This window comes from Amblyraja radiata, chromosome 36 (genome assembly GCF_010909765.2).
Source record: "Amblyraja radiata isolate CabotCenter1 chromosome 36, sAmbRad1.1.pri, whole genome shotgun sequence".
Lineage (NCBI taxonomy): Eukaryota > Metazoa > Chordata > Chondrichthyes > Rajiformes > Rajidae > Amblyraja > Amblyraja radiata.
Genome location: NC_045991.1, coordinates 7205675 through 7231958, shown reverse-complemented (window position 1 = coordinate 7231958; position 26284 = coordinate 7205675). Strand labels below are relative to the sequence as shown.

The following is a 26284-nucleotide window of genomic DNA, read 5'->3' as shown; positions in this document are numbered from 1 at the left end:
ATATTGTGATAATAAAAAAAAAAAGTATATCAAATAAATTTACGGTGTCTGAGTTTCGGACACCGTAGTGAGTGACCCACTCGTCTGTGGGGTACGACATCTATATCGCTTCCGGTGTAGATGTTAAAAAATTAGCCCCGCTGCCTTTATTACCCAAACCCTAGGGGGTCGGTACCGTTTCCAAATAAGTTCTATTTCACCCAGTTGCAGTATATATATATATATATGTTTCATTCCAACTTATCAAATCTAATCATGTATTAAGTTCTCAATCAATCAAGTTCCTGTCTAATACCATCAAAATCAGCCTTTCACCAATTTAGATTTAATATATTAGTGCACCCTCTTTCCACAACTATTTTTAAATTAATAGAATTATGGTCACAGCTCTCAAAGTGTACCCCCACTGATATTTCAGTCATTTGCCAAGAGGAGGTTGAGTGTTGCCTTTATGGATGTGGAGAGTATCCATACTCATCCTTTCCTTAATGTGGTTCTAACCTGAATCTATATTCTTACCTGAGTAGGGTCCACTTCTCCTTGGATAATGTTGAGGATGGCAATGTAACAGTGGTTAGTTTGCCTGTCTCTGCCAGTGGACACCATCACATTCTTTGGTTGCAATAGTCTTCGCATGACATCCAGGACTGTAGTTTTACGTATACTTGCCACCTGAGGACAAAAGATGCGCTAGTTTTAAAAATTAGAGAGTTGTAATTAACTATCCCTCCCTTTGAACAAAAGTAGCATAGAATCAGTGAACAGAATTAGAGCCAAAACTAACTAGATTCTCATTAAATAAGGCAAACATATCTGGTATTGGTTTTTGATGGTTTATCATTGTCATGTACAGTGCCCTCCATAATGTTTGGGACAAAGACCCATCATTTATTTATTTGCCTCTGTACACCACAATTTGAGATTTGTAATAGTAAAAAATCACATGATTAAAATGCATATTGTCAGATTTTATTAAAAGACCATTTTTATACATTTTGGTTTCACCATGTAGAAATTACAGCTGAGTTTAAACATAGTCCCCCCATTTCAGGGCACCATAATGTTTGGGACATAAGGCTTCACAGGTGTTTGTAATTGCCCAGGTGTGTTTAAATGCCTCCTTAAAGCAGGTAGAGAGCTCTCAGCACCGAGTCTTTCCTCCAGTCTTTCCATCACATTTGGAAACTTTTATTACTGTTTATCAACATGAGGACCAAAGTTGTACCACTGAAAGTCAAATAACCCATTATAAGACTGAGAAACAAGATGACAACTGTTAGAGACATCAAGCAAACCTTAGGCTTACCAAAATCAACTGTTTGAAACATCATTAAGAAGAAAGAGAGCACTGGTGAGCTCACTAATCGCAAAGGGACTGGCAGGCCAAGGAAGACCTCTACAGCTGATGACAGATTAATTCTCTATATAATTAAGAAAAATCCCCAAACACCTGTCCGACAGATCAGAACCACTCTTCAGGAGTCAGGTGTGGATTTATCAATGACCACTGTCCGCAGAAGACTTTGTGAACAGAAATACAGAGGCTACACTGCAAGATGAAACCACTGGTTAGCCACAAAAATAGGATGGCCATGTTACAGTTTGCCAAGAAGTACTTAAAAGAGCAACTACAGTTCTGGAAAAAAGGTCTTGTGGACAGATGAGACGAAGATTAACTTATCAGAGAGATGGCAAGAATGAAGTATGGAGGAGAGAAGGAACTGCCCAAGATCCAAAGCATAACACCTCATCTGTGAAACACGGTGGTGGGGGTGTTATGGCCTGGGAAAACTGGCTGCTGAAGGTACTGGCTCACTTATCTTCATTGATGATACAACTGCTGATGGTAGTAGCATAATGAATTCTGAAGTGTATAGACACATCCTATCTGCTCATGTTCAAACAAATGCCTCAAAACTCATTGGGCGGCGGTTCATTCTACAGCAAGACAATGATCTCGAACATACTGCTAAAGTATCAAAGGAATTTTTCAAAGCTAAAAAATTGTCAATTCTTGAGTGGCCGTCAATCACCCGATCTGAACCCAATTGAACATGCCTTTTATATGCTGAAGAGAAAACTGAAGGGTACTAGCCCCCAAAACAAGCATGAGCTAAAGATGGCTGCAATACAGGCCTGGCAGAGCATCACCAGAGAAGACACCCAGCAACTGGTGATGTCCATGTATCGCAGACTTCAAGCAGTCATTGCATGCAAAGGATATGCAACAAAATACTAAACATGACTACTTTCATTTACATGACATTGCTGTGTCCCAAACATTATGGTGCCCTGAAATGGGGGGACTATGTATAAACACTGCTGTAATTTCTATATGGTGAAACCAAAATGTATAAAAATGGCCTTTATTAAAATCTGACAATGTGCACTTAAACCACATGTGATTTTTTCAATTACAAATCTCAAATTGTGGAGTATAGGGGCAAATAAATAAATGATGGGTCTTTATCCCAAACATTATTAGGAAAAGGGGAGATAGAAAAGTAGGCATGCAGGTGCAGCAGGCAGTGAAGAAAGCGAATGGTATGTTAGCATTCATAGCAAAAGGATTTGAGTATAGGAGCAGGGAGGTTCTACTGCAGTTGTACAGGGTCTTGGTGAGACCACACCTGGAGTATTGCGTACAGTTTTGGTCTCCAAATCTGATTAAGGACATTATTGCCATAGAGGGAGTGCAGAGAAGGTTCACCAGACTGATTCCTGGGATGTCAGGACTTTCATATGAAGAAAGACTGGATAGACTCAGCTTATACTCGTTAGAATTTAGGAGATTGAGGGGGGATCTTATAGAAACTTACAAAATTCTTAAGGGGTTGGACAGGCTAGATGCAGGAAGATTGTTCCCGATGTTGGGGAAGTCCAGGACAAGGGGTCACAGCTTAAGGATAAGGGGGAAATCCTTTAAGACCGAGATGAGAAAAACATTTTTCACACAGAGAGTGGCGAATCTCTGGAACTCTCTGCCACAGATGGTAGTTGAGGCCAGTTCATTTAGTTGAGGCCAGTTGATTGGCTATATTTAAGAGGGAGTTAGATGTGGCCCTTGTGGCTAAAGGGATCAGGGGGTATGGAGAGAAGGCAGGTACGGGATACTGAGTTGGATGATCAGCCATGATCATATTGAATGGCGGTGCAGGCTCGAAGGGCCGAATGGCCTACTCCTGCACCTATTTTCTATGTATCTATGTATTATGGAGGGCACGGTATATTGAGATACAGTGGACTGCTATGTTTGCGCACTATTTGATCAAGTCATATTAGTACTAGCAAGACATAAACAAGGACAACAGGCAACACAAATACCAGAGTACATGCATTAAGGTGTTAGAGTTACAATGAAATTTCCAAGGTCCACAATGAGATAGGTTGGAAGATCAGTACTGCACCCTATCTTATGGGAGGACCATTCACTAGTCTGATATTGTCATAGCTTACACGGTCACCATTTGCTATCAGGATTGCTTGAACATAACCTATATAAATGCATGCACAAGCCCCTCAGACCACCATCTTAATCAGTAGGATGGGAATTAAACGTATATCAGAAGAATTTATTCAATTACGGGCTAATAATGGGAAAAAAGCTCATACTTAAATTCTGGAAAAATGCGCCCACACCAACAATAAAAATGTGGACATCAAATATGTTTGAAACATTACATCTGGAAGAGATGAGATTCCTCTTAGCAGGTAAAGCAGACCAATTCCAAAAGACGTGGTCTACGTTTATGGACCTATTACAAGCATGAGGTGCAATAGTAATTTTAAAAATAAATAAATAAATAGATGGTATCAGGACCTGGCAATGGGAGGTAAAACAACAAAAACAGACTTGTTTGGTAGTCCCCTTTCTGCGGAGTTTAATGTTATAATAGAGCGATTGTCCCTACTTTCTTTTTCTTTCTTTTCTAGGGTCTACTTTCTTACTTTACTTCCTTCTCTAACTTCTTTTCTAAGGGGCTTTCTTTTCCCAACACTCTCTTGCACTTCACGACTCTTGCGCACTTTCTTTACTTTCCTTACTTCTATCTTTTTCTTAAAGCTCAAAAAAATGAAGCGGTACAAAAAATGTATTAAGATATATGTGTTGTGTAATATTGTAATTTACCGTACTTCTAATAAAAATAATAAAAAAGAAAAAAAAAAAGAAGTAGGATGGGCACAGAAATAGTCCAGCTCAGTGGCACAGCTGGTAAAACAGCTGCCTCGCAGCATTAGTGATTCAAGGTCGATCCTGACCTCGGGTGCTGTCTGTGTGAAGTTTGCATGTTCTCATCGGTTTAAGATGAAGGGGGAAAGATGTTATAGGAATGTGAGGGGTCACTTTTTCACACAAAAGGTAGGTGCATGGAACAAGCTTCTGGAGGAGGTAGTTGCGACAGGGATTATCGCTATGTTTAAGATGCAATTAGACAGGCACATGGACAGGGCAGGTTTAGAGGGACGTGGGCTAAACGCAGGCAAGTGGGACTAGTGTAGATGGGACACATTGGTTTGTGTGGGCAAGTTGGGCCAAAGGGCTTGTTTCCACACTGTATGATTCTACGACTCTAAACCAGTGATCTTCTCAGAATAGTGGAGCACATTGGCCCTCGAAGATACAAACCACTACAATGTTTCATGACAAACAAATTAATTGTTGTTACATCAAAACATAATTTAAGACATAACACGAATCACCACGTACTGATTGATCTGTCGTAAGCGGAGTATAGCCAGTCATGAGAAAATGAAGCCTTGGAGTGGGAATAAGGGAAGCAATCAGTCCAATTAGATCATTATTCATATAGCCTGGGTACCGGAGTGTGGTGGTACTTGCAGACATGATTGTGGACACCTATGAAAACAAATCACAAAACAAAGTCATACTGCAGCTAAAATCAATATATCCTCTATCATTAAAACTCATCAACACACTAGGTGAGTAAACCTAAACAGAAGCTGATCAAAGCTTTGGTGCTGGGAAGCAATAAATGGAAGCATAATTTATCAGTACAAACCCAAGAAAAGAATTAGCTTGATCAGATCAAGGCTGCAAGATAATTCCAGCTGCCCATAAAACTGCATTTCAACATTAGATTACCCTCCATGAGAGCCCCTTCCCCGAGCTGTGCTTCCCACATTATAATGCCAAAGAACTAATGTATTAGCCGTGCTTCCGATTACTTTTTCTTCTGACCCAAAAGGCCAGCAGCCGAAACGTTAAGCTGGGAAAGTCGGTGGGTGGCAGCAGTAACAATAGCAATAGACAATAGACAATAGGTGCAGGAGTAAGCCATTCATTCGGCTCTTCGAGCCAGCATCGCCTGTCATGGAGGGACATTGTATAAACACAGCTGTAATTTCTACATGGTGAAAATGTATAAAAATACCATTTAATAAAATCTGACAATGCGCACTTTAACCACACTTGATTTTTTCTATTACAAATCTCAAATTGTGGAGTACAGAGGCAAATAAATAAATGATGGGTCTTTGTCCCAAACATTTTGGAGGGCACTATGTGTGTGTATATATGTATATATGTGTGTGTGCATGTATTTGTGATCATGTGTACGTATACACACACTGAACTTTTTTTTCTCTCGTTTATTATATTGTTTAGTGTACTATGTTTATATATTCTGTTGTGCTGCAGCAAGTAAGAATGTCATTGTTCTATCTGGGACATAATGACTATTCAGGACTGGGGGGAAGTGGCAGACAGTGCAAGGGCTGCAGTACCACCAAAGGTCACGGCGTGCTACATTGTAAGAGATGGTGACTTTTGATGCTGCAAATGAAAGGGACAAATCAGAGCAGTGTGAGTATGCTACCTGGCTCACTGAGTTAATGCAGCATTTTGTTTTTCTTTGGTATAAATCAGCACATGTAGTTTACTTGTTATGACTCGAGGAATCATGTGTCTGCAGGAATAACATGAATGAGTTCCTATAGTCAGTTTTGATATTTAAATGAACATCCTGCCCCGATTAAATTATTTTTGCACCACCTCTTCTTTTTTCTTCAATTAACCTCCCAAATCTATGTCCAATAAGCAATGCTTTGTAGATCTCTGATCTAGTTATTTACTTACCAACTGGTTGATCTGAGAAAAGGAAGGGTTCTGAATATGAAGCCTGTCTGTTGCAATCCGGTTTAGTGCTGTGTTGTCAAGAACAACCTTTGAAAACACAAAACAGCAGCTCAGAGCTCAGTTCAAAACAGCAAACCATTCCACAGCTTGCCACAAGTTGAAACATTCCACTTGAAGTTACTCACCACACAGTCTGCATTTTGAGTTAGTCTCTTCAGTGTTAACAGCGAATTATAAGGCTGCACAACGACATCACTCATCTCATCTTGATTAGGGAACACAGAGTAAGTCTGAACCAACTTCTTTGGGTACCTTCAGAGATTAATGTGAATAGGTTTGCAATTTAGAACAGTCAGACTTTCAAATTCTGATAAAAGCTTTGGTTTTCCTCCCTAAACATTTGTAGAGAATGAGATACTCAAATAAAGTACTATTAGTGAAAAATTAGTCTTATCGAGAAACAAATGTGGTTCACGTGATAAATGTGCGAGACCCGTCGATCTACATTGCAGCGTTTTGATGGCGGCAGCGATGGAGAGAGAGGATGTATTAGTCGTTATCTTTCCAAATTTCATAGAAGCTGCAGACTGGAAGGCAACTGCTGTAAATTCAATATTTTATAAAAGGGAGAATTAAAAAAGAGAACTACGGGCCAGTTAACCTGACTTCAATAACATGGAAAAGGCTATAATTTATTATTAATGAAGTAGTAGAAGGGCATTTAAAATAACAACAACAAAACTGGGCTTGGTTAATATGTATTTATGAAAAGGAAATTATGCTTGCAAAGCTGCTACATTTTGTGTGTGTCACTATCAGCATAAGGGCATTTAATTAGTGTGCTGTATTCAAACTATCAGACAGCAGATTAATCTCTGGAATTATAAAACAAGGGATTATCTAACTGGTATGTATGATATTTTAAAAGAGCTCATAGTCTACACTTGAGGTAGAGTATTTGGGAATGATGACAGGAGAGATTTTTTCAAACAAGGCTGTGAAATCCTCTGTTCCAAGGACTGCAGATGATAATTTGTTGAGTATACAATTCATAGTAGAATTAAGGAATGTTGTGAAGGGGGAGAGTTGAATTGATAGGGAGGTTAAATCATGTTGCAGATAAGCAGCATGGAGACAGTCCCTTCAAGCCAACTCATCCTATTGTCCAAGGTGCCTTCCTGAGCTGCCGGCTGCCTTTCTTCCTTTTGATTCGTTCCATCGTGTGATGTCACAATGCCCAATACTCGCAGATGTCCAATCGGAATGGATCTATTTACATGAACGGCTGCTGGCCGCCTTTCTTCCTTTGATTCACTGCAACTCCGAAACCAGACGCAGAATCGCCGACATCTTTTCCATTTCGGTAAAGATTTCACTTTTCTTTCTAAGTATCCGCACCTCATTACATTTCGTCGTGTTTAAGTACACGTTTTTAATCAAATCCTCCCCCCCAATATTTCAAAAATAAACTGGCTTCTCACCCATAGAAGCAGCACCAGCCCCAGCCCCTGGTGAACGTTCCATCGTGTGATGTCACAATGCCTGATGCTCACATATGTCCAATCGGAATAGATTCATTTACATATGCCTTTGCAGGAGGCCCAGCCCATGGTGAACGTTCCATTGTGTGATGTCACAATGTCCAATGTTCAAAGGCATTGTTGCCATAGAGTACAGAGAAGGTTCACCAGACTGATTCCTGGGATGTCAGGACTTTAATATGAATAAAGACTGGATAGACTCGGCTTGTACTCGCTAGATTTTAGAAGATTGAGCGAGGATCTTATAGAAACTTACAAAATTCTTAAGGGGTTGGACAGGCTAAATGCAGGAAGATTGTTCCAGATGTTGGGGAAGTCCAATACAAGGGGTCACAGTTTAAGGATAAGGGGTAAATCTTTTAGGACCGAGAAGAGAAAAACATTTTTCACACAGAGAATGGTGAATCTCTGGAATTCACTGGCACAGAAGGTAGTTGAGGCCAGTTCATTGGCTATATTTAAGAGGGAGTTAGATGTGGCCCTTGTGGCTAAAGGGATAAGAGGGTATGGAGAGAAGGCAGGTACAGGATACTGAGTTGGATGATCAGCCATGATCATATTGAATGGTGGCGCAGGCTCAAAGGGCCGAATGGCCTACTCCTGCACTTAATTTCTATGTTTCCCTCTCCTCACCCCGCTCCCTCTCCCACCCATCCTTCTCTCCCCCACCCCCTTCCCTCTGTACCCCACCCCCTTCCCTCTCTCCCCCCGCCCCCTTCCCTTCTATTACTCTTCCACCCCTCCCCCTACCCTGTCCCTCCCCACTCTTCCACTTCTCTCCCCTTACCCCACCCCTCTCCCTCCCCCACCCCTCTCTTCCCCTCCCTTCCCCTCTCACCCCCACCCCTTCCTCCTACCCCTCTGTTCCTCTTCAACCACTCCCCCGTCCCTCTTCCACCACTCCCGCTACCCCTCTACCCCTACCTCCCTCCCCACTCTTCCACTTCTCTCCCCGTTCTCTCCTCCCCCTCTCCCTCTCCCATCCCTCTCTCCCCCACCCCTTCCCTCTCTACCCCACCCCCTTCCCCCCTTCCCTCTCTCCCCCCGCCCCCTTCCCCCTATCCCACTGTCCATCTTCCATCACTCCCCCTACCCCTCTCCTCCTCCCTCCACTCTTCCACTTCTCTCCCCCCTTCCCCCTCCACTCTCACTCCCCACTCTTTCACCTCTCTCCTCCCACCCCTCTCCCTCCCTCTTCTCCCCTCTTCCCCCCCCCTCCCCCACATCTCTCTCCCCATCCCCCTCTCTCACCCCCATCCCCGCTCTCCTTTCTCTCCCAATTCGGTCCCGTTTCCTCCTCCTCCTCTCCCCTCCCTCCCCTCTTCTCACCCCCCTCCGTGTTTGGGGGGGTGGTTAAGGTTAGTGTGAAGCCGCAGCCCCCGCAAACGCCGTTGGGGAAACAGACCCAACGGGTCTGCACTTGGTCTAGTTAGCTTTAAAATAGTTGTGGATAAAGGGAGGGTGGGCCCCACAAGTTAAAATTCTAAATTGGGACTAGTGTAACTTTGATGGTATAAGATAGGATCATTCTCAAGTTGATTGGACAATAGACAATAGGTGCAGGAGTAGGCCATTCAGCCCTTCGGGCCAGCACCGCCATTCAATGTTATCATGGCTGATCATCCCCAATCACTACCCTGTTCCTGCCTTTTCCCCGTATCCCCTGACTCCGCTAGTTTTAAGAGTACTATCTAGGTCTCTCTTGAAAGCATTCAGAGAACCTGCCTCCATTGCCCTCTGAGGCAGAGAATTCCACAGACTCGCCACTCTCTGTGAGAAAAAGTGTTTATTTGGCTCCGTTCTAAATTGCTTACTCCCTATTCTTAAACTGTGGCCCCTGGTTCTGGACTCCCCCAATATCGGGAACATATTTCCTGCCTGTAGCGTGTCCAAACCCTTAATAATCTATATGTTTAAATGAGAACCCCTCTCCTCCTTCTAAAGTCCAGAGTGTATAAGCCCAGCTGCTCCATTCTCTCAGCATATGGCAGTCCCAGAATTAAGGAATGTTGCGAAAGGGGAGAGTGGAATTGATAGGGAGGTTAAATCATGTTGCAGATAAGCAGCATGGAGACAGTCCCTTCAAGCCAACCATCCTATTGTCCAAGGTGCCTTCCTGAGCTGCCGGCTGCCTTTCTTCCTTTTGATTCGTTCCATCGTGTGATGTCACAATGCCCAATACTCACAGATGTCCAATCGGAATGGATCTATTTACATGAACTGCTGCCGGCCGCCTTTCTTCCTTTGATTTACTGCAACTCCGAAACCAGACGCAGAATCGCCGACATCTTTTCCATTTCGGTAGAGATTTCACTTTTCTTTCTAAGTATCCGCTCCTCATTACATTTCGTCGTGTTTAAGTACACGTTTTTAATCAAATCCTCCCGCCCAATATTTCAAAAATAAACTGGCTTCTCACCCATAGAAGCAGCCCCAGCCCCAGCCCCTGGTGAACGTTCCATCGTGTGATGTCACAATGCCTGATGCTCACATATGTCCAATCGGAAAGGATTCATTTACATATGCCTTTGCAGGAGCCCCAGCCCATGGTGAACGTTCCATTGTGTGATGTCACAATGCCCAATGTTCAAAGGCATTGTTGCCATAGAGGGAGTACAGAGAAGGTTCACCAGACTGATTCCTGGGATGTCAGGACTTTCATATGAATAAAGACTGGATAGACTCGGCTTGTACTCGCTAGATTTTAGAAGATTGAGCGGGGATCTTATAGAAACTCACAAAATTCTTAAGGGGTTGGACAGGCTAAATGCAGGAAGATTGTTCCAGATGTTGGGGAAGTCCAGTACAAGGGGTCACAGTTTAAGGATAAGAGGTAAATCTTTTAGGACCGAGATGAGAAAAACATTTTTCACACAGAGAATGGTGAATCTCTGGAATTCACTGGCACATAAGGTAGTTGAGGCCAGTTCATTGGCTATATTTAAGAGGGAGTTAGATGTGGCCCTTGTGGCTAAAGGGATAAGAGGGTATGGAGAGAAGGCAGGTACAGGATACTGAGTTGGATGATCAGCCATGATCATATTGAATGGTGGCGCAGGCTCAAAGGGCTGAATGGCCTACTCCTGCACTTAATTTCTATGTTTCTATGTTTCCCTCTCCTCACCCCGCTCCCTCTCCCACCCATCCTTCTCTCCCCCACCCCCCTTCCCTCTCTACCCCACCCCCCTTCCCTCTCTCCCCCCGCCCCCTTCCCTTCTATCCCCCTTCCACCACTGCCCCTACCCCTCCCTCCCCACTCTTCCACTCTCTCCCCTTACCCCACCCCTCTCCCTCCCCACCCCTCTCGCTCGTTCCTCCGTCCTTCCCCTCTCACCCCCACCCTTCCTCCTAACCCCCATCCCGCCTTCCACCACTCCCGCTAAACCACTCTAACCCTACTCCCTCCCACTCTTCCATTTCTCTTCCCCCTTCTCCTCCTCCCCCTCTCCTCACCCCTCTCCTCTCCATCTCTCTCCCCCACCCATTCCACTACTACCCAACCCCATTCCCTCTCTAACCCCCGCCCCCTCCCCCTATCCCTTCTGTCCCCTCTTCCTCACTTCCCCTAAACCCCTCACCTCTCCCTCCCCACTCCTTTCCCCCTCTCTCCCCCACCCTCTCCTCCCCTCCCTTCCTCTTCCCCCCTCTCCCCCCCCTCCCCCACATCTCTCTCCCCATCCACCTCTCTCACCCCCTACCCCACTCTCCTTTCTCTCCCAAATCGGTCCCGTTTCCTCCTCCTCCTCTCCCCTCCCTCCCCTCTTCTCACCCCCCCTCCACCCACCTGTGTGTTTGGGGGGTGGTTAAGGTTAGTGTGAAGCCGCAGCCCTCCACTCGCCCCCCCCCCCCCTCAAACGCCGTTGGGGAAACAGACCCAACGGGTCTGCACTTGGTCTAGTTAGCTTTAAAATAGTTGTGGATAAAGGGAGGGTGGGCCCCACAAGTTAAAATTCTAAATTGGGACTAGTGTAACTTTGATGGTATAAGATAGGAACATTCTCAAGTTGATTGGACAATAGACAATAGGTGCAGTAGTAGGCCATTCGGCCCTTCGGGCCAGCACCGCCATTCAATGTGATCATGGCTGATTATCCCCAATCAGTACCCTGTTCCTGCCTTCTCCCCATATCCCCTGACTCCGCTAGTTTAAAGAGTACTATCTAGGTCTCTCTTGAAAGCATTCAGAGAACCTGCCTCCATTGCCCTCTGAGGCAGAGAATTCCACAGACTCACCACTCTCTGTGAGAAAAAGTGTTTCTTTGGCTCCATTCTAAATTGCTTACTCCCTATTCTTAAACTGTGGCCCCTGGTTCAGGACTCCCCCAATATCGGGAACATATTTCCTGCCTGTAGCGTGTCCAAACCCTTAATAATCTATATGTTTCAATGAGACCCCTCTCCTCCTTCTAAAGTCCAGAGTGTACAAGCCCAGTTGCTCCATTCTCTCAGCATATGGCAGTCCCGCCATCCCGGGAATTAATCTTGTAAACCTACGCTGTACTCCCACATTAGCAAGAATGTCCTTCCTCAAATTAGGGGACCAAAACTGCACACAATACTCCAGGTGTGGTCTCACTAGGACTCTGTACAACTGCAGAAGAACCTCTTTGCTCCTATATTCGATTCCTCTTGTTATAAAGGCCAATACGTCATTCGTTTTCTTCACTGCCTGCTGTACCTGCATGCTTACTTTCATAGACTGATGTATAAGGACCCCCCAGATCCCGTTGTACTTCCCCTTTTCCCAACTTGATGCCATTTTGATAGTAATCTGCCTTCCTGTTTTTGCTACCAAAGTGGATAACCTCACATTTATCTGCATTAAACTTCATCTGCCATGCATCTGTCCACTCCCCCAAACTGTCGAAGTCACCCTGCATTCTCATAGCATCCTCCTCACAGATCAAACTGCCACCCAGCTTTGTGTCATCTGCAAATTTGCTAATGTTACTTTGAATCCCTTCCTACAAATCATTGATGTATATTGTAAATAGCTGCGGTCCCAGCACTGAGCCTTGCGGTACCCCACTAGTCACTGCCTGCCATTCTGAAAGGGACCCGTTAATCCCTACTCTTTGTTTCTCTTGGAGCAGTTTGTTTGTAGGCAAAGGAACATCTGGAAAATGGGATGCTTTTAAAAATGTGATGGCATGAGCTCAGAGCATGCATGTTCCAATTCGAGCAAAGGGCAAGGCAGGTGGGAGTAAGGAAGCCTGCATGATCAGAGAAATTGAGCCTCTGGTCTGGAAAAAGGCGTAGAACTTACAGGCTTCTGAGAAGATTCGGGAAAAACAGGATGGCAAAAAATAGGGAAATAATATTAAGGAAAATCCAGATAACTTTTATATACATTAAGATAAAGAGGTAAATAGAGAGTGAATAGGGTCCTCCAGAAACCAAAATGTTTATCTCTGTGTGATGCAGGAGATGGGCAAGATCCTCGATTAGGACAAGTCTGTAATATGGTCGAAGAGGTGCTGGATGTCCCAAGGTAATTGAAAGTACATAAATCTCATGAACATGATCAGATATATCCGAAGGATACCGTTGGTAGCTTGAGAAGAATTGCAGGATCCCCGGCTGAGATACAGGAATCATAATTCGGCATGGGTGAGGTACCGCAAGAGTGGAGGGTGGCTAATGTTGTGCCTCTATTTAAGAAGGGCTGCAAGGAAAAACCTTGGAACTATAGACCAGTAAGCCTAACATCTGTGGTAGGTAAATTGTAGATAGCAAAGATGGTTCACAAAATTTACAATAGGATCTTGATCAGCTGGGTAATTCAGTTGTGGAATGGTTAATGGAATTTAATGCAGATAAGTGCAAGGCATTGCATTTTAGAAAGTCAAACCAGGGTAGCATCTTCACAGTGAATGACAAGGCCCTGGGGAGTGTTGTCGAGCAGAGGGATATTGAAAGTGCAGATGCACAGTTCCCTGAAAGTGGCCTCACAGATAGATCTTGTGGTTAAGAAGCCTTTAGGCACATTAGCCTTCATCAGTCAAAGATTTGAGTATAAAAGTTGGAATGTTATGTTAACAGTTGTACAAGATGTTGGTGAGGCCAAATTTGAAGTGTTGTGTTCAGTTTTGGTCAGCCTGTTAGAGGAAGGATATCGTTAAGCTGGAAAGAATGCAAAGAAGATCGATGAGAATATTGCCAGGACATGAGGGCCTGAGCTCTTGGGGCAGTCGAGCAGGCTAGGGCTTTATTCCTTTGAGCTCAGGAGGCTAAGGGGTGATCACATGAAGTTGTGGATATTATCGTCCATATAGTCTGAGCATTTGACAGCACTGGGCCTCTATTCGCCGGAGTTTAGAAAGTTGAGGGGGGACCTCATTGAAACTTACAGAATCCTGAAAGGCATAAATAGAGTGGATGTGGAAAGGATGTTTCCACCAGTTGGAAAGGTTAGGACCAGCGGTTATAGTCACAGAATTAAAGGGCACTTGTTTAGATACGAGGTGAGGAGAAACTTCTTTAGTCAGAGGGTAGTTAATCTGTGGAACTCATTGCCACAGAGGATCAGTGGATATTTTTAAGGCAGAGATAGACAAATCCTTGATTAGAACAGGTGTCAAGGGTTATAGGGTGAAGGCAGGAAAATGGAATTAGGAGGCAGAGATCAGCCATGATTGAATGGCGGAGTGGTCTCAATGGGCCAAATGGTCTAATTCTACTCGTGTAACGTGAACTTTTACCCTGAGAAGGGAAATCAGGAACAAGAGGAATTAAGTTTAATGTGAGAGGGAAAAGATTGAATAGAAATCTGAGGGCAGCATTTTCACACAGAGGGTAGGTAAATAGAACAAGCTGCTCGAGGAGGTAGTTTAAGCTTCGATCGCCCCGACGGCCCCGACCATGGGATAATAAAGAGGAAGAAGTTAAACTTTATTGCCTTCCATTATAGTGAGGAGGGTGGGAAATCCGCTGTGGTGGATGTTCATGTTAATTTTTATGTAGGTGTGTCTTGTTGCTTTTTTTAGTATGGCTGTATGGTAATATGAGTTTCACTGGACCTTAATTGGTACATGTGACAATAAACAGACCTTTGAACATTGAACAGACATTTGGACAGGTACTTGGATAGAAAAGGCTTCCAGGGATATGGGCCACATACAGGCAGGTGGAACTAGCGTAGATAGGAAATCTGGTATGTACAGGCTAGTTGGGCTAGTTGAGCTGCCTGTTTCCATGCAGTATGACTGTAGGTCTGATTAGAGATAGCCAGTGAGCAGGGCAGTTTATATGGACTTCAGAAGACCATTGACAAGTTGCCATAAGGTAGGCTGTGTGGAAGGTTAGATCACATGGAATCCAAGGCAAGCTACACAATTGGATTCAAGATTGGCTTGGAGGAAGGAGTCAATGGGTAGTTTTGGAGCACAGTTTTTCTCATTGGAGGCCTGTGACCAGTGGAGTGATCCAGATGCCGGTGCTGTCTCCACTGTTGTTTGTTAGCTACATTAACAATGTGGATGACAGTGTCGTTAACATTGTTAGTGAATTTGTAGACTATGGTAATTACACCATAATTGTTCAGTCACATTCAGGGAGAGCATGGTGACACTGGAATTCTCCACCCTGGAGGTTAGATTGTTGGTGATAGAGGCCATAGATCAGTTTTTCAATGATAGGGAATGGAAAGCAGCATGCAGTTGGCAGAGAAGAAGAGTTGTGGTGTGGAGTAAATTGGCCATGGTCATATTAAATTACAGTGTGAGGAGACAGGTGGCCTACTCTTACTCTTGTCCCTTTTGTGTTATGGTTTAAAGGGGCAGAGTGCTTTGGGATGTGATTCTAGAGCAGAGGGTCTCAGCAGCCAGGTCTGGAGGAGATAAGAGAGGAGGTGAGATTTTAATGAGTAAGGCAAAACAAAATATACACCCCCTTCCAGTCCCAGGTCCCTCTCTCACCTCAGCCTTCCTTGCATTTGTTGCTCAAAGATTCCCTGTGGCCTTTCGCAGACCTTGCCTCTGTCTCTGACATGTGGAGCCCAGTGTTTTCAGTCCGTCTGCCAACTGTAACAAATGTGACATCAGTCAGGGGTGCGACGGGGAAATAAAATTTGACTGTTAGAACTTTAATGGATGTTGGAATAAAATGGAGTCATGCAGCACCGCAAGTCCGCATTAATTTTCCCTCTCACATTCCCCTCTTGTGATTTTATAAACCTACATAAGGTCATCCCCTTAGCTCCTTTGCTCCATGGAAATCAATCCCATCCTATCCAGCCTCTGCTTCTCACTCAAACTCTGGTAATCAATGGTAATCAATGGTAATGAATGTTGCATCTTTTCCAGTTTACTGACACCCTTCCTGTAGCAGGGTGACCACAACTGGACATATCCCAGCAGGTGTGGTCTCCTCGAGGTCTTGTACACTGAGACAGGACGCTGCAGAGTGAACCAGACATAGATGACCTCTTGGGCTGTTTGCACCCCCTGGCCTGGCTCCGTCTCCCAGCTCCAACCCCCTCCATGTCTCCCTCCTGCCTATTTCCCCCTCCCCAGTTCAAATCCCCTTCCTCCTCTGCGTCTGCCTCACGTGTCCTCAACCCTCACCATCCCCTCTGCCCCTCCCCAGGACCCTGTGCCCATCCCCCTGCCCCCTTCCTTGCTCTCTCCTCTGCCCCCTCCCTGCTGCCCTGCCCCAGACCCCCCTCCCCTCCTGCCCCACTATCCCTCCTCCCTCCCTCCCACCCGGCCCGGCCCGGCTGCACCACTCGCTGCCCATCCTCCTTCCACCCACTCACACAGCGTCACACAGCAGACCAGCAGTCTCCATGACGGCTTCACGTAGGGCGGAGTTCGCGCTCCACCTGACGGCGTGACGTAGGGCGGGGATTGCGCTCCACCTGACGGCATGACGTAGAGCGGGGCTTGCGCTCCACCTGACGGCATGACGTAGGGCGGGGCTTGCGCTCCTCCTGACGGCATGACGTAGGGCGGGGCTTGCGCTCCTCCTGACGGCATGACGTAGGGCGGGGCTTGCGCTCCACCTGACGGCGTGTCGTAGGGCGGGGCTCGCGCTCCACCTGACGGCGTGACGTAGGGCGGGGCTTGCGCTCCACCTGACGGCGTGTCGTAGGGCGGGGCTCGCGCTCCACCTGACGGCGTGACGTAGGGCGGGCTTGCGCTCCACCTGACGGCATGACGAAGGGCCCCCGTCTCTACCTGACGCCGGCACATCGAGCTCACGGCGAAACTTGCAAAGGGGCTCGCGATCTCCCTGACGGCGTGACGTAATCAGGGGGTCGCGGTCCGTCTGACCACGAGACGTGACGTGATGGGAATCCTGTGGTCTACCTGACGCGTGACGTTGAGGGAATCCCACCGGCTACGTAGTGGGAATCCCTGGCCTACTCCTGCACCTAATTTCTATGTTTCTATATGTTTCTATGGAGAGGGGGGCTGAGAGGAGGGGGAGAGCGAGGGAGGGGGAGAGAGAGGAGGGGGAGAGAGAGGGGGCATTCGCTGCATTTAACATTGCGGGAGCTAGCAAACTCACTCCAATTCGATGCATTCGTTGCATTTAACTTCTGAGGGGTTTTGAAAGAGAGATAGAGAGAGGAAGAGAGGAGTGGAGGAGAGGACGAGATGGGGGGTGTTAATATTTTCTGTGTTTAGTTTACATTCACCATGTTTTACTGAGTTTAATCTAGTTACTACATTCAATTCATTTTGTTTTACTGTCATTTAGTTCAGAGAGAAGGAGAGAGAGAGAGAGAAAGAAAGAAATAGAGAGGGAGAGAGAGAGAGAGAGAGAAAGAGTTTGAGACTGGGAGGGATAGAGAGAGAGGGTGAGATGGAGAGAGGGTGAGACGGAGAGAGAGAAATGCTGCTGGTGCCTTAGTCTTAGATTATAGTAGAGGCCATTTGGGACTGAGATGAGGAGAAACGTTTCCACCCAGAGAGTTGTGTGAATCTGTGGCCATTTGGGACTGAGATGAGGAGAAACGTTTCCACCCAGAGAGTTGTGTGAATCTGTGGCCATGTGGGACTGAAATGAGACATAAAACATTATAAGCATTGGAAAGAAACACATATGAAATGACATTTAGATGTAAAACGATTATTAGATTATTCAGATAAAATAATTACTAAATTAAAAGCAATCAAATAAAATATTTAAAATTGAATAAAGCCAGGAATAGAAGTTACAGTGCAGTATAGGTAATTAATAAATTGTATTGTTTACTGAAAGGCAGCGGCAAACAGAAAGTTCAAGTTCAAGTTCAAGTGAGTTTATTGTCATGTGTCCCTGTATAGGACAATGAAATTGTTGCCTGGCTTAAGCACACAGAAAATAGTAGGCATTTACTACAAAACAGATAAATGTGTCCATATACCATGATATAAATATATACACACATGAATAAATAAACTGGTAGTGCAAATAACAGAAAGTGGTTGCTAATAATCAGAGTTTTGTCCGAGCCAGGTTTAATAGCCTGATGGCTGAGGGGAAGTAGCTATTCCTGAACCTGGTTGTTGCAGTCTTCAGGCTCCTGTACCTTCTACCTGAAGGTAGCAGGGAGATGAGTGTGTGGCCAGGATGGTGCGGGTCTTTGATGATACTGCCAGCCTTTTTGAGGCAGCGACTGCGATAAATCCCCTCGATGGAAGGAAGGTCAGAGCCGATGATGGACTGGGCAGTGTTTACTACTTTTTGTAGTCTTTTCCTCTCCAGGGCGCTCAAATTGCCGAACCAAGCCACGATGCAACCGGTCAGCATGCTCTCGACTGTGCACCTGTAGAAGTTGGAGAGAGTCTTCCTTGACAATCCGACTCTCCGTAATCTTCTCATGAAGTAGAGGCGCTGATGAGCTTTTTTGATAATTGCGTTGGTGTTCTCGGACCAGGAAAGATCTTCAGAGATGTGCACGCCCAGGAATTTGAAGTTCTTGACCCTTTCAACCAACGACCCGTTGATATAAATGGGGCTGTGGGTCCCCCTCCTACTCCTTCCAAAGTCCACAATCAGTTCCTTGGTTTTGCTGGTGTTGAGGGCCAGGTTATTGCGCTGGCACCATATGGACAGTTGCTCGATCTCTCTTCTGTACTCTGACTCATCCCCATCAGTGATACGCCCCACAATAGTGGTGTCGTCAGCGAACTTGATGATGGAGTTCACACTGTGGTTGGCTATGCAGTCATGGGTATAGAGTGAGTACAGCAGGGGGCTGAGCACGCAGTCTTGAGGTGCTCCCATGCTGATTGTTATCGAGGCTGACACATTTCCACCAATACGAACAGACTGTGGTGGCGGCGCGACTCCGTGTTCCAGCGGCCCCCTTCAGCCTGTCTGTCTTTTTATAATTTTTTGTCTAGCTAAATATAGTTAATGTTATAATACTGTTTTTAACTGTGTATATGTGGGGGGGGGGGGAGTGGAGGGGGAACGTTTAAAAATCTCTTCCCTGCACGGGAGACCCAACCATTTTCCTGTCGCGTCTCCGTTGTCATAGATTTTCGTAGCTCCCGCAACGCGACTTCACCGGCCCATGTCGCGGCTTGGAACGACCCGGAGCTGGGCCGTACATCGCCCAGCGCGGCTTTAATGGCCGCGGAACATTCCAGCACCTGCAGGGGGCTCCAACTTTGTGACATTTAGGCCCGGAGTGGGACCGTACATCGACCCACGCGGCCTTAATGGCCGTGGGACTTATCATCGCCCGCCTGGGTCTTCAAAATCGGGAGAAAAATGGTGCAGTGGAGTGAAAAGACTTTCCCTTCCATCACAGTGAGGAGGTTCACTGTGATGTATGTTTGTGTAAATTGAATTGTTTGTATGTCTGTATAAATTGTCTCTGTTTTATGGCTGTGGAAACTAAGTTTCGTTTGAGCCTCACTGAGGTTCAAATAACATGTACTAAATATTCAATTCAATATTCAATATGAAAGTCCTGACATCCCAGGAATCAGTCTGGTGAACCTTCTCTGTACTCCCTCCATGGCAAGAATCTCCTTCCTCAGATTAGGAGACCAAAACTGTACACAATACTCCAGGTGTGGTCTCACCAAGACCCTGTACAACTGCAGTAGAACCTCCCTGCTCCTATACTCAAATCCTTTTGCTATGAATGCCCACATACAATTGGCTTTCTTCACTGCCTGCTGCACCTGCATGCCTACTTTCAATGATTGGTGTACCATGACACACAGGTCTCATTGCATCTCTCCTTTTCCTAATCGGCCACCATTCAGATAATAGTCTACTATCCTGTTTTTGCCACCAAAGTGGATAACCTCACATTTATCCACAATATACTGCATCTGCCATGCATTTGCCCACTCACCCAACCGGCTTCACGGGCTGGCTTTGCTGGTTACACGACGTATGACTAGTGACATGGTAGACCTCCGGCTAGTTAAGTTGACCGCATCAGATCTGCACCATTTACCGATGTGTCCTGAAGTTATCACCGGGGCTGGATCTCGGAGACTCGGCTTCTCGTTGTTGGTGGCGGTTGCTGGGCTTGTCCGGGGGCTGCACGGCACTGGTAAGCAGACACAGTTGCTGTTCTGCTGGTTAGGCTTCTAGGTGCTAGCGTCTAGCGTCTAGCTTCTAGCTGTGCTGTCCCGCTACAGCACTGCCTGTTGCAGGGCGATCGTGCGTCCCCGTTCCAACTCTTTGCGAACCAAATACATATCTTGTCTTTAACTTTATGTTCGATCTTGAGAATACCTCAAATCGACTGCGATTCTGTTCCTGCTAACGGAATCAACATCCTCGTCACCAAATTGTTAGGTATTTGTGCTGGAAACTGACTTAAATAAGACTGAGAACACACAGGTACTTAACATTCTTCTTGTATTGAAATCACCATCTTGAGTCTCTCTGCGCATGTGTACCTTCGCCCATGGCCTTCAAATATGCTCATCATATTCTCATACACAACAGGGGTGGAGAGGAGAGGGGAGGAGGAGAGGAGACAATCTCTTATCTCCACTAATTATCATTGGTGCTGGATTTGTGGGGAGGGGAGACGAGAAGAGAGGAGGAGGTAGCAGAGGGGAGGTCGGGAGAGGAGAGGGGAAGGGAGGAGAGAGGAGAGGAGAGGTAAGCAGAGGGAGGGTAGGAGAGGGGGGTTAAGAGGAGTGGAGGGGAGGAGAGGAGATGAGAGAGCGGAGGGGAGGCGAGAGGAGAGGAGAGGAGAGGAGAGGAGAGGAGAGGAGAGGAGAGGAGAGGAGAGGAGAGGAGAGGAGAGGAGAGGAGAGGAGAGGAGAGGAGAGGAGAGGAGAGGAGAGGAGAGGAGAGGAGAGGAGAGGAGAGGAGAGGAGAGGAGAGGAGAGGAGAGGAGAGGAGAGGAGAGGAGAGGAGAGGAGAGGAGAGGGGGAGATTGGAAGAGGGACGAGGAGAGCAGAGGCTAGTGGATGAGGGAGGAGAGGAGAAGAGAGGGCAGGAGAGGGGAGGAGGGGAGAGGAGATGTAGGGAAAAGGTGTGGGGAGGAGAGCAGTGGAGAGGGGAGCAGATGGGAAGAGAGGAGATGAGAGAAGAGAGGACAGAAAAGGCGAGGGAATGAAACGAGAGGAGACGGGAGGAGCGGAAATGGGAAAGGAGGAGAGGAGGGGAGATAGTGGAGAGGTGAGGAGGAAGAAGTGAGAACGGAAGTGGCAATAGGAGAGGTGAGGAGATGATACAATCTCTCCTCCACCAATTATCTTTGGTGTTGGATTGGAGGGAAGAGAGGAGAAGAAGTAATAGGAGAAGGGAAGAGGGGGAGGAGAGAGGAGGATTGGAGAGGGGAGGAGAGGTGAGGCTATGAGACAGGAGAGTAGCGGAGCGGCGCGAGAGGGAGTGTAGGAGAGGGGGTTGAGAGGAATGGAGGGGAGGAGAGGAGATGGAAGAAGGGAAGGTAGTAGATGAGAAGAGAAGGAGGGGAGGTCAGGGGGGCAGGGCGGGAGTAGGGGGAGAGGGAGAGAGCTGAGAGGATGGGCGGAGAGGAAAGGAGATGGGGAGATGGGAGGAGGGTCGAAGACAGCAGATGAAGAGGAAGGGAGTGGAGGAGAGGAGAGGGTAGGAGGGGATAGAAAGGGCGAGGAGAGGGGCGGAGATGGGGCACATGGGAAGGAGGGGAGAGGGGAGGAGAGGAGAGGCGACAATCTCTCACCTACACAATATTTCAGTTATCTTTGCTGCTGGATTTGAGGGTGGTGAGAGAGAGGGTGTGGGAGGGGGAGAGCCGAGGGATTGGTGAGGGGAGGAGAGGAGAGGGTGGTGGAGAGGAGAGGGGAATGGAGAGGAGAGAGATGAGAGGGTAGGATTCAAATGGCGGGAGTAGATGAGGGGAGGAGGGGAGAGTGGAGGGGTAGAGGAGTGGCGCAGAGGGGCAGAGGAGAAGGGGGGAGATGAGGGGGGGTAGAAGATGAGGGAGGGAGGAAGGAAGGGGAAAGGGAGGAGAGGAGAGGAGAGGACAGGAGAAGACAGCACAATCGAGAGCATCCTTACCAACTGGATCACAGTATGGTATGGCAACTGCTCTGTCTCCGACCGGAAAGCACTGCAGAGGGTGGTGAAAATTGCCCAACGCATCACCGGTTCCTCGCTCCCCTCCATTGAATCCGTCCAAAGCAAGCGTGGACTGCGAAGGGCGCGCAGCGTCGCCAAGGACTGCTCTCACCCCAACCATGGACTGTTTACCCTCCTACCATCCAGGACGCGCTACAGGTCTCTCCGTTGCCGGACCAGCAGGTCCAGGAACAGCTTCTTCCCTGCGGCTGTCACTCTACTCAACAATGTACCTCGGTGACTGCCAATCACCCACCCATAACCATATAACCATATAACAATTACAGCACGGAAACAGGCCATCTCGACCCTTCTAGTCCGTGCCGAACACGTATTCTCCCCTAGTCCCATATACCTGCGCTCAGACCATAACCCTCCATTCCTTTCCCGTCCATATAACTATCCAATTTATTTTTAAATGATAAAAACGAACCTGCCTCCACCACCTTCCCTGGAAGTTCATTCCACACAGCCACCACTCTCTGAGTAAAGAAGTTCCCCCTCATGTTACCCCTAAACTTCTGTCCCTTAATTCTCAAGTCATGTCCCCTTGTTTGAATCTTCCCTACTCTCAGTGGGAAAAGCTTATCCACGTCAACTCTGTCTATCCCTCTCATCATTTTAAAGACCTCTATCAAGTTCCCCCTTAACCTTCTGCGCTCCAAAGAATAAAGCCCTAACTTGTTCAACCTTTCTCTGTAACTTAGTTGCTGAAACCCAGGCAACATTCTAGTAAATCTCCTCTGTACTCTCTCTATTTTGTTGACATCCTTCCTATAATTAGGCGACCAAAATTGTACCCCATACTCCAGAATTGGCCTCACCAATGCCTTGTACAATTTTAACATTACATCCCAACTTCTATACTCAATGCTCTGATTTATAAAGGCCAGCACACCAAAAGCTTTCTTTACCACCCTATCTACATGAGATTCCACTTTCAGGGAACTGTGCACAGTTATTCCCAGATCCCTCTGTTCACCTGCATTCTTCAATTCCCTACCATTTACCATGTACGTCCTATTTTGATTTGTCCTGCCGAGATGTAGCACCTCAAACTTATCAGCATTAAACTCCATCTGTCATCTTTCAGTCCACTCTTCCAACTGGCATAAATCTCTCTGTAGACTTTGAAAATCTACTTCATTATCCACAACCCCACCTATCTTAGTATCATCTGCATACTTACTAATCCAATTTACCACACCATCATCCAGATCATTGATGTACATGACAAACAACAGTGGACCCAACACAGATCCCTGTGGCAGCCCCACTAGTCACTGGCGTCCAACCTGACAAACAACCATCCACCATTACTCTCTGGCATCTCCCATTCAGCCACTGTTGAATCCATCTTGCTACTCCACAATTAATACCCAACCATTGAACCTTCTTAACCAACCTTCCATGAGGAACCTTGTCAAAGGCCTTACTGAAGTCCATATATACAACATCCACTGCTTTACCCTCATCAATTTCCCGAGTAACCTCTTCAAAAAATTCAAGAAGATTAGTCAAACATGACCTTCCAGGCACAAATCCATGTTGACTGTTCCTAATCAGACCCTGTTTATCCAGATGTTTATATATATTATCTCTAAGTATCCTTTCCATTAATTTGCCCACCACTGACGTCAAACTACCAGGTCTATAATTGCTAGGTTTACTCTTAGACCCCTTTTTAAACAATGGAACAACATGCGCAGTACGCCAATCCTCCGGTACTATTCCCGTTTCTAATGACATTTGAAATATTTCTGTCATAGCCCCTGCTATTTCTACACTAACTTCCCTCAATGTCCTAGGGAATATCCTGTCCGGACCTGGAGACTTATCCACTTTTATATTTCTCAAAAGTGTCAGTACTTCCTCTTCTTTGAATCTCATAGTTTCCATAGCTACTCTATTTGTTTCCCTTACCTCACATAATTCAATATCCTTCTCCTTGGTGAATACCGAAGAAAAGAAATTGTTCAATATCACCCCCATCTCTTTTGGCTCTGCAGATAGCTGTCCACTTTGACACTCTAATGGACCAATTTTATCATATATTGAAATCATATTCTATGTCGCTCTTCCAGGGAGATGCTAACTGCATTTCGTTGTCTCTGTACTGTACACTGAATATGACAATTAAAGTTGAATCTGAATCTTTGAATTAAATCTGAATCTGATCTAATCTGAAACTGAGAGAGCAGAGGAGAGGAGAAGAGAGTAGTGGAGAGGCGAGGAGAGAGCAGGGGAGAGGAGAGGAGAGGGGAGGGGTGGGGGGGGGGGAGGGGATAAGAGGAGAGTGGAGTATAGGATGAGAGGAGGGGTAGGAGAGGAGGTGTGGTGAGGAGAGTGGAGGTGAGGAGAGGGGAGGAGGGAGGGGGGGACGAGAAAGAGGAGAGGGGAGTAAAGGAGTGAGAAAAGTGGGTGGTGGGGGCGATAGGAGAGGAGAGAAGGAAGGGAGGGAGGCAGAGGATGGGAGAGGAGAGAGGAGGAGAAAGGGGGAGAGGAGAGGAGAGGAGAGAGCGGGTGAGACGGGAGGAGAAAGGGGGAGAGGAGAGGAGATGTGAGGAGAGGGGAGGGGAGGAGTGGAGGAGGGGGGAGGGTATTGTAGTGTTTGATGGGTAGTAACTCAACACAGATTCATGTTTTCTCATGTCAGTAAAGGGCCTGTCCCACTGCGGCGACCTAATTGGCGAGTTTAAAAGAGTTTAGGAGAGTTTGAAAAAGTGTCATGTTGAAGACCTCCTTGAACTATATAGAATACCTCCTTCAACCTCTCGATTATGTCGAAGACCAGGTTGGATTAGCTTCGGGAAAATTGGACACTGAATAGTGGAGTGAAGATGACCTCGTTTGACCTCTTTGACTATGTTGAAGATTATCTACGACTACCTTCGACTACCCTCGATTACCTACGAACAACATGCCGACCTACTACGACCTACTTTGACTAAAGTCACGATGTTTTCCATGGCGACCTTTTTTTTAACTCGCAGGCATTTTGCAGCATGTTGAAAAATTCACCGTGACCTAGCTGAGGCCTCGAGTACGCAGGGACTACTCTCGAGCATGAAGGAGAGTTACAAAGACCTCCTTGGACCTCGTGACGACCATGCTGCGAGTATGAGTTGGGGACAAACTCTTCTAACCACGCAAATCAGGTCCCCGCAGTGGGACTGCCCCTTAAATTGGATTTTATTCCAGCCAAGATTCCACCGGACTGATTCCCAGAAAATATACAAATAGGGGCGGAGCCCTCTTGTGATGACTGTAAGGACAGTCTTACACAGACACAACAGGTTGGAGGGAGAGGAGTGGAAATGAGAGAAGAGGGGGCGAGAAGAGGGGGGAGAGAAGATGGTAGAGAGGAGGGGAGGAGAGGAGGGGAGAGGAGGAGAAACAAGGGGAAAGGAGAGGAGAGCAGGGGAGAAGTGAGGTGAGGAGAGATGGGGGGGGGGGGAGAGGAGAGGAGGGGAAAGGAGAGGTGAGAAGAGGCGAGGAGGGGAGAGGAAAGGTGAGGAGGGGAGAGGAAAGCGGAGGTGCAGAGAGGAAAATAAAGGAGAGTAGCGAGAAAAGCAGAGGAGAGGTGCGGGGGGAGAGGGTAGGGAGGGGAGGGGAGAAGAGGAGAGTGGAGAGGTGTGAAGAGGAGTGGGGGGAGAGGAGAGGGGTGGAAAGGAAAGGAGGGAAGAGGACTGAAAGCGAGAGGGGGAAAGAGAGGGGGAGAAGAGAAGAGGGGAGGGGAGAGAAGAGCGGGAGGGGAGGGGCGGAGCGAGAGGAGGAGAGTGGAGAGGAGAGGAGAGACGAGAGGTGAGGAGAGGGGAAGTGAGGGGGAGAGGAGAGGGAGAAGGAGAAGAGAGGAGGGGAGGAGATGTGAGGGGAGAAGAGGGGAAGAAACGAGAGGAGTGGGGAGTAGGTGAGGAGACGAAGGGAGAGGCGAGCGGGGGAGGGTGGGAGAGGTGATGAGAGTAGAGGAGAGTTGATTAGAGGAGAGGAGACTAGATGAGAGGTGAGGGCAATATCACACCACTATATTACAATTATCTTTGGTGCTGGATTTGAAGGGTGGGGAGAGAGGGAGCGGGAGGGGAAGAGGGGAGAGTGAAGGGGATTGGACAGCGCAGGAGAGGAGAGGCGA

General features: G+C 46.8%; 1 protein-coding gene across 1 annotated transcript in view; it reads right to left on the bottom strand.

Annotated features, from left to right (window-relative positions):
• LOC116966213 (tubulin gamma-1 chain-like) overlaps positions 1–20527 on the bottom strand; it is a 31484-nt gene extending 10957 nt beyond the window's left edge. Inside the window, exons 1-6 of the mRNA XM_033012361.1 lie at positions 20496–20527; positions 20045–20140; positions 6283–6409; positions 6098–6184; positions 4709–4858; positions 520–672 (exon numbers count right to left, since the gene is read on the bottom strand). Coding sequence (XP_032868252.1) covers positions 520–672; positions 4709–4858; positions 6098–6184; positions 6283–6409; positions 20045–20140; positions 20496–20527 — 645 coding nt within the window. The remainder of the gene's footprint in view (positions 1–519; positions 673–4708; positions 4859–6097; positions 6185–6282; positions 6410–20044; positions 20141–20495) is intronic.
• Positions 20528–26284: the final 5757 nt, after the last annotated feature.